Raw genomic sequence first — 12,544 nt, 5'->3', positions numbered from 1 at the left:
TATTACAGCAGTCGGTTAAGCCCATTGGAACGGCCACAAACAGCATTTTTCAAATCAAACCAGAATTTTAGTTTATACATGGACACTTTCTATGTTAACACACTCACAAGGCTTTAAAGTAAGCGATGGTTCATAATTTATTTTGCCCACAATTATATAAATTTTATTATAATCCACCAACTTACAACTATCAAAATGTCAGCTTCAAATTAAAATCCATTCATAATTTCTTTAGATGTAGAATTCATACGGGTACATATAATTGTATAATTGTATATATTATTAGATACCAAGTCCTGCAGTTGGTACCGCCATAAAGAATGTTTAAATATGCACGGAGTTTTGAGGCCCACTGCTCCGATTTTGACCAACCGGGGTTTCCATTCTGGAATAGTTAATGCAATTGATATAAGTTTTAGTTATTTTTTGGAGGTATGGGTTTAATCTACCTATTGGTCGTTAATGCCAGAGTTTTCGCCGTGATTCATTCCGTTGGAACCCGGATTGTTCGGGTTATTCGAACCTCTTCGTCCACCAAAGTTATTAGCGTTGTTGTGGCCACCGTTCTGGGCCATCCAGGTTAAAAAATTTCCACCCTGTGAATTAACTGAAATTGTTTATTTGACTGGAACCGTAACAGAGGAATGGAGTCTTGCCTGCTGGTCCTGGTTTTGATTCTTCAGCTGGTTGCTGATCAGGCCCCACTGATTCAAAGCTGCAGCGATCATAGCGGGATTGATCGGAAATGAGTTGAGATTGAGCATGTTCTGGCCCTGGTTGGAAGAGTTCGATCCTTGCGAGTTAAGGCCTAGCGCCTGTAAGTTGGGCATGTCCAGATTGGCCCGGTTCACCCAGCCGTTGTTCGTTCCCACGTTACCGTTTCGAGACTGATTCATTGCGTATAAATTTTCCTGCCTATTGCTATACCGGGACCCCCCGTCCTGGCGATTCCCCTTCCCGTTGTTTGAGTAATTGTTATAACCATTGTTACGGTAGCCGCCGCCCGAATTTCCTCCATAATTATTGTCACCCATACCGTAACCGGTGGTGCCGTTGTTGCCGTCATTGCCGATGATTGAATTCTCACCGCCGTAAGAACTGCGTTGGTTGTTACCTCTTTGGTATCCATTCCGGCCGGAATTGTTGTAGCTCTGGCCATGCTGGTTTTTGTTTTGCTCGGCTTTTGGGGCAGCATTTGACACATGAACCGATGCACCTTTAGAAAGTACCTTATTAAATCCTCTTTCTCTTTTTAAACTTTATTGCCTCACCCTTAATTATGTGGTCCTCTCCACACAGGGACTGTGCCACGTCAGGATCGAGAAAAGTCACAAAACTGAAGGCTCTAAAGGGACGGGGAATAAACACGTCAGTGACCTCGCCGAACTTCGAGAAATACTCGCGTAAGTCGTCTGCGTTCATTTCCTCTGTGCAGCGTCCTACAAATACCTTACAGGGCAACTCATTGTCCCCGCCCTGGAAGATTAAAACAATTTTTTTAGAATTAGAATAAGAACACTTGTAAGAGATCTCACCTTGGAGTTCGGCACCTTGACCTCGCACCACCGACCGTCGATGAGGTGACGATTGGAAAGAACGCGGCCCTGGGCATCGTAAGATCCAAAGCGCACGAATCCAAAACCCTTAGACTGCCCCGACTTGGGGTCCTTTTTTATCTGGGCCATAAGCACCTCCCCAAAGGACTCAAAGTATTCCCTCAAACTCTCCTCAGTTGTCTTCCAATTCAAACCGAGAACTACAAGATCAGTGCAACGCAAACGCGTTTCAATGCGTTTGGTCTTGGCAGTTGTGTTTTCCAAGCTATCATCGCTCTTGCGCTTGTTTTCTGTTGAGTATTCAAATAACAGATTGAATTAAGAAACTTTTATCTGCTATGTTATTACAAACTCATACCTTTGGGGTACGCGCAGAAATAATAGTATTCCCCCCATCCTGAACCCACGTTCGGCGGGAATAGTCTGCCCTCGTTAGATCGAACTCCGCGGACCGCCTTCGTGTCCAGGTTGCGATACTTTTTAGACCGCAGGACCCAGGAAACTGAGCCTGCAAAGTAGACAGCAGCAGAGTGCCATCTTCCTCGCACGGGAGCTCGATGGGCTCATCAGCTTCCTCCTCCGAAACTTGAACGAAGTCCATTACCGTGGTTGCTGCTATAAACAACACGAGGTTAACGATATCGAATGCCGCACTGAACTCACACTTCTTCCGACGATCCACCAAATCAATCAATTCAACCAACTGAACTAACCACATATTCCTACATTCATGAATTACACTCAGTTTATGCATTCTTTTCAGAAGCATCTCAAAAAAGATCAGAAGAACAGAAAAATAAATTTAAAATCACTGACACACAATATTCGTATGGCCTATCCAACTGAATTATATTACAACTTCATATTGACGTGCAATTAAGAACGAAGCAAATATCATACAAAACTTACTAAATATAAATTTTTAAAATGTCACAAAATAAATAAAGAATCAGAAAAGTATATAGTTATACTAATCGATATACATTTTAAGACACGCAAGGAAACTGCAAACATGGATTCTGACTTTTGTAACGGTTAAGACAGGGATAAATCGATATATTAATGATGAAAACCCCGAGAATGTCGTCTCGCACAAATGGAAACTCTAAATTCTCCATTCCCCTTTTCATTCAGACGTAAATATGCATGTATCCATACATACATACATATGTGCATGAGACACACACACGATGCATACACACAACAGTATAAACCCGATTAGGCCTTCCTGAAAGGTGGTTACAACATTCTTACACTTTGATTTCTGATTCGATTTCAGGCAGCGCTTCTACACGTCGTTCTTGATCTTTTAAACTATATGTCAAGTAGATTCGGAATTCAACCACAGTTTTCTCTCACACGAATTCAATTCACACACAAGCAAAATTCAATTCAAGTATTCACTTTATGTTCCAAGCTGGAGTTTCGACACAACACAACTTCACGACTTGCGTAATAAGAATCAAGTGATATTTACAATTGATATTTCATCTTTTTGTTTTCAGAGAAGTGGAACATTTTTGCCTAGCCTGCCTTTCAGTTCTAATTTTGCTTTCGGTATCCCTTGACTTTTTCACAGTGTGGCCCTATGCATAGGTAGTTCAAAATACCAACCGTTTGTACAAATATACTCAAAAACTTCTGGGGTTCAAAAAATAACAAAAAGTTAGTATTCCCTTAATGTTAGACTTAAATAGTGTTTAATACAATACTATTTATTGATGCTTAAGTATTAAGAAAGAAGTAAGAAAGTTGGGCTTAATTCATTTCAGCAGTTGGCATCCCAATCCAATTAGGCAAAAGTAATATTTTTCAAATCAGACCAGGATTTCAGTTTTTAAATGGCAACTGCCTACATATGTAAATAAACAAAACAGAAGGCATTCGATTGAGGCTTTCAATGGGAGCATAATTTATTTTATAGACCGTTATATAAATTGTATAATCCTTAAACTTACAAATATTAAGGTGACTATTTTAAATTAAATTCATTCATACATTTTTTAGATGCAGAATTCATACATTTATAATTCTTGGATTGTATATTATTAGATACCAAGTACTGCTTGTTAGTACCGTCCTAAAGAATGTTCGACTTTAAAAAGAGTTTTAAGGTCCGCCGCTCAGCGTTTGACCAACCGGTGTTTCCATCATGCTTAATGGTCCTGGCTTTGATTCTGAAGCTGGTTGCCGATCAGGCCCCACTGGCTCAAAGCGGCAGCGATCAAAGCCGGATTAATAGGCAAGGAATTCAGATTAAGCATGTTCGGGCCCTGGTTGGACGAGTTTAAGCCCTGCGAATTAAGGCCGAGTGCTTGCAAATTTGGCATGTCCATGTTTCCCTGGTTCATCAAGTTGCTGTTCCCACCAACCTTACGGCCGTAAGCCTGCTTCATTCCCTGGAAATTTGTATGCCTATTACTATACTGGGACTCCCCGTCCTGGCGATTCCCCTTCCCGTTGTTTGAGTAATTGTTATTACCATTGGCATGGTAGCCCTCTCCCGAATTTCCTCCATAATTATTGTCACCCATACCGTAACCGGTGGTGCTGTTGTTGCCGTCATTGCCGATGATTGAATTCTCACCGCCGTAAGAACTGCGTTGGTTGTTACCTCTTTGGTATCCATTCCGGCCGGTATTGTTGTAGCTCTGGCCTTGCTGGTTTTTGTTTTGCTCGGCTTTTGGGGCAGCATTTGACACATGAACCGATGCACCTTTAGAAAGTACCTTATTAAATACAGTTTCTCTTTTTAAACTTTATTGCCTCACCCTTAATTATGTGGTCCTCTCCACACAGGGACTGTGCCACGTCAGGATCGAGAAAAGTGACAAAACTGAAGGCTCTAAAGGGACGGGGAATAAACACGTCAGTGACCTCGCCGAACTTCGAGAAGTACTCGCGTAAGTCGTCTGCGTTAATTTCCTCTGTGCAGCGTCCCACGAAGACCTTGCAGGGCAACTCGTGGTCTACCCCCTAGAAGATTAAATTAATTACTTTAAGAATTACAATTGGAACAACCTATCCACTTGCATAAGACTTTACCTTGGAGGTCGGCACCTTGACCTCGCACCATCGACCGTCGATGAGGTGGCGACTGGAAAGAACGCGCATCTGGGCATCGTAAGACCCAAATCGCACGAATCCAAAACCCCTCGACTTCCCCAACTTGTCCTTTTTGATCTGTGCAACCAGAACCTCGCCGTAGGTTTCAAAGTACTCCCTAAAACTCTCCTCGGTTGTCTTCCAATTTAAGCTGAGTACTATAAGATCAGTACATCGCAAACGGGTCTCTAATCGTTTGGTCTTAGCAGTTGTGTTTTCCAAACTATCATCGCTCTTACGCTTGTTTTCTGTTGAGTATTTGACAAATGAAATAATTAACTATATTTAACTTGGATTGTAAATTCAATGTCCACACCCTTTGGAAACACGCAAAAGTAATGGTATTCCCCCCATTCCGAGTCCACATCCGGGGGGAACAGTTTGCCCTCGTTGGATCGAACTCCGCGCACCGCCTTCGTGTTAAGGTTGCGATACTTTAGACCGCAGGACCCTGGAAACTGAGCTTGCAAGGTAGATAGCAGCAGAGTGCCATCTTCTTCATATGGCAGCTCGATGGGCTCATCACCCTCCTCCTCCGAAACTTGAACGAAGTCCATTACCATGGTTACTGCTAAAAACATAAGATTACAAATTTTGATCACCGCATGGGACTCACACTTCGCTTTAGAAGTTATCAACCACATCATTCAATCAACTGAAGTACCCATATATGTACATATTCTGCATCCCTGCTTTCATGAATGGAATCATTTATATCATGCGTTCTTTTAGCTGCATTTCAAAAAGATCCAACACAAATATGTTTTTATGACACTATTCGGACGTCCTAATAGACACAGTTTTAACAAAAGAAAACAAGTAACTATTGAATACATACAAAACCCAAATATAATAGAATTTATTTCTGAAAATTCTAGAATGGAAAGAAAAGATCAGAAAAGTATACAGAAAACCGTTAACACGCATGCTGACTTTTATAAGGGTGCAATCAGGAATAAATCGATAAGTGATTTATGTCCGCACATTCGGAAGTACTATAATCCCCATTTTCCCATTCTAATGAATGTGTGTATGTATGCTGCAAGTGCATGACAAACACACACTCTGCTCACGTACAACAAGAAAAATACAATTAGAGCTCCCCAAAAGGTGGTTCCAGCATTCTTACACTTTGATTTCTGATTCGTTTTTTGGCAGTGCTTCGGAATTTCTCTCTCAAACGTATTCGATTCACACACAGGCAAAATTCAATTCAGGTATTCACTTCCACGCTGGTTTTTCGACGCAACACAAATTTACTCTATGCGTAATAAGAAACAAGAGATATTTACAATTGATATTTCATCTTTTTGTGTTCAGAGAAGTGGAACATTTTTGTCTAGCCTGCCTTTCAGTTCTAATTTTCCTTTCGGTATCCCTTGACTTTTTCACAATGTGACCCTATGCATGTGTAGTTCAAAATACCAACCGTTTGTACAAAGATTTCGGAATTCAAAAAATAACAAAAAGTTAGTATTCCCTTAATGTTAGACTTAAATACTGTTTAGTACTACTAGAAACCTATTCCAATTAGAATATCTTGGATTATTTTATTGAAGCTAAAGTATTAAGAGAAAGGAGTAAGAAAGTTGGCCTTAATTCATTTCAGCAGTTGGCAACCCGTTGCAATTGGACAAAAATAATATGTTTCAAATCAGACCAGGATTTCAGTTTTTACATGGCCACTCCCACTTTAAATGGACGCATAATATATTTTGTTAAACGTTAAATGAATTGCATTAATATCCATCAAATTACAACTATTAAAATGTCTATTTTAAATTATATCTATTCATAATTTTTTAGATGTAGAATTCGTACAATACCAACAGCAGGTTGGTACCGTCCTAAAGAATGTTCGACTTTGTACGAAGTTGTGAGGACAGCTGCTTTGTTTTTGACCAATCGGTTTTTTCCATTCTGAAATGATTAATGCCCTTGATGTATGTAAGTTTCAGGTCTTTTTCCGACGGTATGGGTGTAATCTACCTATTGGTCGTTAATGCCAGAGTTTTCGTCTTGATTGATTCCATTGGAACCCGGATTGTTCGGGTTATTTGAACCCTTTCGTCCACCAAAGCTATTATCGTTGTTCTGGGCCATCCATGTTAAAAAATTTTCGCCCTGTGGATAAACTGAAAAAGTTTATTTATCTAAACCAATAACGGAAGAGTGAAGTCTTGCCTGCTGGTCCTGGTTTTGATTTTGCAGCTGGTTGCCGATCAGGCCCCACTGATTCAAAGCTGCAGCGATCATAGCGGGATTGATCGGAAACGAGTTAAGATTGAGCATGTTCTGGGCCTGGTTGGAAGAGTTCGATCCTTGCGAGTTAAGGCCTAGCGCCTGTAAGTTGGGCATGTCCAGATTGGCCCGGTTCACCCAGCCGTTGTTCGTTCCCACGTTACCGTTTCGAGACTGATTCATTGCGTATAAATTTTCCTGCCTATTGCTATACCGGGACCCCCCGTCCTGGCGATTCCCCTTCCCGTTGTTTGAGTAATTGTTATTACCATTGGTATGGTAGCCCTCTCCCGAATTTCCTCCATAATTATTGTCACCCATACCGTAACCGGTGGTGCCGTTGTTGCCGCCATTGCCGATGATTGAATTCTCACCGCCGTAAGAACTGCGTTGGTTGTTACCTCTTTGGTATCCATTCCGGCCGGTATTGTTGTAGCTCTGGCCTTGCTGGTTTTTGTTTTGCTCGGCTTTTGGGGCAGCATTTGACACATGAACCGATGCACCTTTAGAAAGTACCTTATTAAATACAGTTTCTCTTTTTAAACTTTATTGCCTCACCCTTAATTATGTGGTCCTCTCCACACAGGGACTGTGCCACGTCAGGATCGAGAAAAGTGACAAAACTGAAGGCTCTAAAGGGACGGGGAATAAACACGTCAGTGACCTCGCCGAACTTCGAGAAATACTCGCGTAAGTCGTCTGCGTTCATTTCCTCTGTGCAGCGTCCTACAAATACCTTGCAGGGCAACTCATTGTCCCCGCCCTGGAAGATTAAAACAATTCTTTTAGAATTAGAATAAGAACACTTGTAAGAGATCTCACCTTGGAGTTCGGCACCTTGACCTCGCACCACCGACCGTCGATGAGGTGACGATTGGAAAGAACGCGGCCCTGGGCATCGTAAGATCCAAAGCGCACGAATCCAAAACCCTTAGACTGCCCCGACTTGGGATCCTTTTTTATCTGGGCCATAAGCACCTCCCCAAAGGACTCAAAGTATTCCCTCAAACTCTCCTCAGTTGTCTTCCAATTCAAACCGAGAACTACAAGATCAGTGCAACGCAAACGCGTTTCAATGCGTTTGGTCTTGGCAGTTGTGTTTTCCAAGCTATCATCGCTCTTGCGCTTGTTTTCTGTTGAGTATTCAAATAACAGATTGAATTAAGAAACTTTTATCTGCTATGTTATTACAAACTCATACCTTTGGGGTACGCGCAGAAATAATAGTATTCCCCCCATCCTGAACCCACGTTCGGCGGGAATAGTCTGCCCTCGTTAGATCGAACTCCGCGGACCGCCTTCGTGTCCAGGTTGCGATACTTTAGACCGCAGGACCCAGGAAACTGAGCCTGCAAAGTAGACAGCAGCAGAGTGCCATCTTCCTCGCACGGGAGCTCGATGGGCTCATCAGCTTCCTCCTCCGAAACTTGAACGAAGTCCATTACCGTGGTTGCTGCTATAAACAACACGAGGTTAACGATATCGAATGCCGCACTGAACTCACACTTCTTCCGACGATCCACCAAATCAATCAATTCAACCAACTGAACTAACCACATATTCCTACATTCATGAATTACACTCAGTTTATGCATTCTTTTCAGAAGCATCTCAAAAAAGATCAGAAGAACAGAAAAATAAATTTAAAATCACTGACACACAATATTCGTATGGCCTATCCAACTGAATTATATTACAACTTCATATTGACGTGCAATTAACAACGAAGCAAATATCATACAAAACTTACTAAATATAAATTTTTAAAATGTCACAAAATAAATAAAGAATCAGAAAAGTATATAGTTATACTAATCGATATACATTTTAAGACACGCAAGGAAACTGCAAACATGCATTCTGACTTTTGTAACGGTTAAGACAGGGATAAATCGATATATTAATGATGAAAACCCCGAGAATGTCGTCTCGCACAAATGGAAACTCTAAATTCTCCATTCCCCTTTTCATTCAGACGTAAATATGCATGTATCCATACATACATACATATGTGCATGAGACACACACACGATGCATACACACAACAGTATAAACCCGATTAGGCCTTCCTGAAAGGTGGTTACAACATTCTTACACTTTGATTTCTGATTCGATTTCAGGCAGCGCTTCTACACGTCGTTCTTGATCTTTTAAACTATATGTCAAGTAGATTCGGAATTCAACCACAGTTTTCTGTCACACGAATTCAATTCACACACAAGCAAAATTCAATTCAAGTATTCACTTTATGTTCCAAGCTGGAGTTTCGACACAACACAACTTCACGACTTGCGTAATAAGAATCAAGTGATATTTACAATTGATATTCCATCTTTTTGTTTTCAGAGAAGTGGAACATTTCTGCCTAGCCTGCCTTTCAGTTCTAATTTTGCTTTCGGTATCCCTTGACTTTTTCACAGTGTGGCCCTATGCATAGGTAGTTCAAAATACCAACCGTTTGTACAAATATACTCAAAAACTTCTGGGGTTCAAAAAATAACAAAAAGTTAGTATTCCCTTAATGTTAGACTTAAATACTGTTTAATACTACTAGAAACTCACCTATTCCAATTAGGCTATCTTGTATTATTTTATTGAAGCTAAAGTATTAAGAGAAAGGAGTAAGAAAGTTGGCCTTAATTCATTTCAGCAGTAGGCAACCCGTTCGAATTGGGCAAAAATAATATTTTCCAAATCAGACCACGATTTCAGTGTTTACATGGCAACTTCATACATATGTAAATAAACTATACAGAAGGCATTCGATTGAGGCTTTAAAAGGGAGCATAATTTATTTTGTAGACCGTTATATAAATTGTATTATCCACAAACTTACAAATATTAAGGTGACCATTTTAAATTAAAATTCATTAATACATTTTTTAGATGTAGAATTAATACATAATTATTAGATACCAACAGCAGTTTGGTACCGTCCTAAAGAATGTTCGACCTTGCATGGAGTTTTGAAGCTTGCTGCCGTTTTTGACCAACCGGTTTTTTCATTCTAAAATGGTTAATGCCATTTTTTCGGCGATATGGGTTTATCCTACCTGTTGGTCGTTAATGCCAGAGTTTTCTCCCTGAATTATTCCGTTGGAACCCGGGTTGTTAGAGTTGTTCGAACCCTTTCGTCCACCAAAGCTGTTAGCGTTGTTGTGGCCACCGTTCTGGATCCACGATAAAAAATTTCCGCCCTGTGGATAAACTCAAAAAGTTTATTTGTCTGGAACAATAACAGGTGAAGTCTTGCCTGCTGGTCCTGGTTTTGATTCTGCAGCTGGTTGCCGATCAGACTCCATTGGTTCAAAGCGGCAGCGATCATAGCGGGATTGATAGGCAAGGAGTTCAGATTAAGCATATTCGAGCCCTGGTTGGAGGAGTTTGACCCCTGCGAATTGAGGCCGAGTGCCTGCAGATTGGGCATTTCCAGGTTTCTCTGGTTCATCCAGCCGTTGTTTCCACCTCCCTTACCGTTTTGTGTCTGGTTCATTCCATGGAAATTCGCCTGTCTATTGTTGTACTGGGACCCCCCGTCCTGTCGATTTGTTTTCACGTTGTTGGAGTAATTGTTATTACCATTGTTATGGTAATCCCCGCCCGAATTTCTTCCATAATTATTGTCACTTGTACCGTAACCGGCCGTGCCGTTGTTGCCGTCATTGCCGATGATTGAATTCTCGCCGCCGTAAGAACTGCGTTGGTTGTTACCTCTTTGGTATCCATTCCGGCCGGAATTGTTGTAGCTCTGGCCTTGCTGGTTTTTGTTTTGCTCGGCTTTTGGGGCAGCATTTGACACATGAACCGATGCACCTTTAGAAAGTACCTTATTAAATCCTCTTTCTCTTTTTAAACTTTATTGCCTCACCCTTAATTATGTGGTCCTCTCCACACAGGGACTGTGCCACGTCAGGATCGAGAAAAGTGACAAAACTGAAAGCTCTAAAGGGACGGGGAATAAACACATCCGTGATCTCGCCGAACTTGGAGAAATAATCCCGCAAGTCGTCTGCGCTTATTTCCTCTGTGCAGCGTCCTACAAAGACCTTGCACGGCAACTCGTGGTCAACACCCTAGAAAATTCAAACAATTACTTTCAGAATTAGAATTAGAACACTTGTAAGAGAACTCACCTTGGAGTTCGGCACCTTGACCTCGCACCAGCGACCGTCGATGAGGTGGCGATTGGAAAGAACGCGCATCTGGGCATCGTAAGATCCAAAGCGCACGAATCCAAAACCCTTAGACTGGCCCGACTTGGTGTCCTTTTTTATCTGGGCCATAAGCACCTCCCCAAAGGTCTCAAAATATTCCCTCAAACTCTCCTCAGTTGTCTTCCAGTTCAAACCGAGAACTACAAGATCAGTGCAACGCAAACGGGTTTCAATTCGTTTGGTCTTAGCCGTCGAGTTTTCCAAGCTATCATCACTTTTACGCTTATTTTCTGTTAAGTATTTAAAAAGGAGAAATTTGAGTACCTTTAACCTGGATGTATATACTAACTCATACCCTTGGGATACACGCAGAAATAATGATAATCCCCCCATCCGGAACCCACGTTCAATGGAAACAGTCTGCCCTCATTGGAACGAACTCCGCGTAACGCCTTTGTGCTCAGGTTGCGATAATTCAGACCGCAGGACCCAGGAAACTGAGCCTGCAAGGTAGACAGCAGCAGAGTGCCATCTTCCTCGCACGGTAGCTCGATGGTCTCATCACCCTCTTCTTCCGAAACTTGAACGAAGTCCATCACCATGGTTGCTGCTAAAAACGACACAACGTTAAAGATATCGATCACCGCACCGGACACACACTTTGCTATACAAATGATCTACCGAATCATTCAATCAACTGAAGTAACCACATATTCTGCATCCCTGCTTTATGAATGAAATCCATTAATTCATGCGTTCGTTAAATGCAATTCAAAAAGATTTTTAGAACCCACTTTATATTCACAATATTCGTACGACTTAACCAAAAGTTTCAACAAAAGAGAAAGGACAACCATTGAATACATTCAAAACCGAAATTTAATGGAAATTAAATTTGAAAATTTCATAAAGGAAAATAAAAATGTGAAAAGTATACAATTATAGTGATCTATATGTATGATAAGACCCGCAATATAACCGTTAGCATGCCTGCCGAGCTCTGTAACGGGAAAACCGGGGATAAATCGATAAGTTAATCATGAAAGCTGAAAGAATGCTGTCTCGCACAAATGGAAGTTTTACAATCGCCATTCCCCTATTCCCCAATTTGGTTAGAATATTCTTACACTTTAATATTTGATTCAATTCCTAGCAACGTTTCCACACGATATTCTTGACCTTTTTAAACTCCTTATTGCGGCATGTAGAATTAGAATACAATTTCACTGTTCTCTCTCACAAGAATTAAATTCACACCCAGGCAAAACTCAATTCAGGTATTCACTTTACGTTCCACGCTCGTTTTTTGACACAACACACTTTCACTCTGTGCGTAATAAGAAACAAGTGATATTTACAATAGACATTTCATCTTTTTGTGTTCAGAAAAGTGCATCATATTTTTCTATCTTTCAATTATTTTGCTTTCTGTATGCCTTGATGTTTTCGCAGTGTGACCCTATGCTTCGGTACTTGAAAATACCTATC

General features: G+C 41.0%; 4 protein-coding genes across 15 annotated transcripts; all 4 read right to left on the bottom strand.

Annotated features, from left to right (window-relative positions):
- Nucleotides 1-119: 119 nt before the first annotated feature.
- LOC121530566 (TAR DNA-binding protein 43-like) lies at nucleotides 120-5,799 on the bottom strand. The gene is given in 8 exon segments (XM_041819906.1): nucleotides 120-385; nucleotides 450-596; nucleotides 657-1,216; nucleotides 1,272-1,476; nucleotides 1,536-1,846; nucleotides 1,915-2,035; nucleotides 2,038-2,171; nucleotides 5,791-5,799. Coding segments are annotated over 6 exon segments (1,464 nt in total). The 5' UTR covers nucleotides 2,158-2,171; nucleotides 5,791-5,799; the 3' UTR covers nucleotides 120-385.
- On the bottom strand, nucleotides 3,445-9,009 carry LOC108107282 (TAR DNA-binding protein 43-like). 4 transcript variants are annotated; one of them, XM_017214733.2, is made up of 5 exons: nucleotides 8,998-9,009; nucleotides 4,978-5,232; nucleotides 4,602-4,909; nucleotides 4,328-4,532; nucleotides 3,445-4,272 (listed from the first exon to the last, which is right to left on the bottom strand). In XM_017214733.2, exons 2-5 carry the CDS (start codon nucleotides 5,222-5,224, stop codon nucleotides 3,713-3,715), a joined length of 1,320 nt encoding a protein of 439 aa, XP_017070222.2. In that variant the 5' UTR covers nucleotides 5,225-5,232; nucleotides 8,998-9,009; the 3' UTR covers nucleotides 3,445-3,712. The 4 variants fall into 4 exon arrangements, with proteins under 4 accessions (XP_017070222.2, XP_017070221.2, XP_017070225.1 ...); XM_017214732.2 differs by lacking the exon at nucleotides 8,998-9,009 and adding an exon at nucleotides 5,791-6,044 and having other exon boundaries at nucleotides 4,978-5,229; XM_017214736.2 differs by lacking the exon at nucleotides 8,998-9,009 and adding an exon at nucleotides 5,791-6,043.
- LOC108107281 (TAR DNA-binding protein 43-like) lies at nucleotides 6,327-9,322 on the bottom strand. Of its 7 annotated transcripts, none has more exons than XM_041819901.1 (6): nucleotides 9,221-9,322; nucleotides 8,104-8,358; nucleotides 7,725-8,035; nucleotides 7,461-7,665; nucleotides 6,846-7,405; nucleotides 6,327-6,785 (listed from the first exon to the last, which is right to left on the bottom strand). In XM_041819901.1, the coding sequence occupies exons 2-6, from the start codon at nucleotides 8,342-8,344 to the stop codon at nucleotides 6,651-6,653; spliced, it is 1,452 nt and encodes a 483-aa protein (XP_041675835.1). In that variant the 5' UTR covers nucleotides 8,345-8,358; nucleotides 9,221-9,322; the 3' UTR covers nucleotides 6,327-6,650. The 7 variants fall into 7 exon arrangements, with proteins under 7 accessions (XP_041675835.1, XP_041675833.1, XP_041675836.1 ...); XM_041819899.1 differs by having other exon boundaries at nucleotides 9,148-9,317; XM_041819902.1 differs by having other exon boundaries at nucleotides 8,104-8,355; nucleotides 9,221-9,240.
- A 346-nt stretch (nucleotides 9,323-9,668) lies between these two features.
- LOC121529670 (TAR DNA-binding protein 43-like) lies at nucleotides 9,669-12,510 on the bottom strand. 3 transcript variants are annotated; one of them, XM_041819904.1, is made up of 6 exons: nucleotides 12,184-12,510; nucleotides 11,412-11,663; nucleotides 11,036-11,346; nucleotides 10,771-10,975; nucleotides 10,156-10,715; nucleotides 9,669-10,099 (listed from the first exon to the last, which is right to left on the bottom strand). In XM_041819904.1, exons 2-6 carry the CDS (start codon nucleotides 11,656-11,658, stop codon nucleotides 9,947-9,949), a joined length of 1,476 nt encoding a protein of 491 aa, XP_041675838.1. In that variant the 5' UTR covers nucleotides 11,659-11,663; nucleotides 12,184-12,510; the 3' UTR covers nucleotides 9,669-9,946. The 3 variants fall into 3 exon arrangements, with proteins under 3 accessions (XP_041675838.1, XP_041675837.1, XP_041675839.1); XM_041819903.1 differs by having other exon boundaries at nucleotides 11,412-11,666; nucleotides 12,184-12,509; XM_041819905.1 differs by having other exon boundaries at nucleotides 11,412-11,666; nucleotides 12,415-12,495.
- Nucleotides 12,511-12,544: the final 34 nt, after the last annotated feature.

The sequence above is a fragment of the Drosophila eugracilis genome, unplaced genomic scaffold, assembly GCF_018153835.1.
Source record: "Drosophila eugracilis isolate 14026-0451.02 unplaced genomic scaffold, ASM1815383v1 contig_1765, whole genome shotgun sequence".
In the NCBI taxonomy this organism is placed as follows: domain Eukaryota; kingdom Metazoa; phylum Arthropoda; class Insecta; order Diptera; family Drosophilidae; genus Drosophila; species Drosophila eugracilis.
Note: the sequence above shows the minus strand (reverse complement) of the source record. Positions and strands in the feature narration are given on the sequence as shown.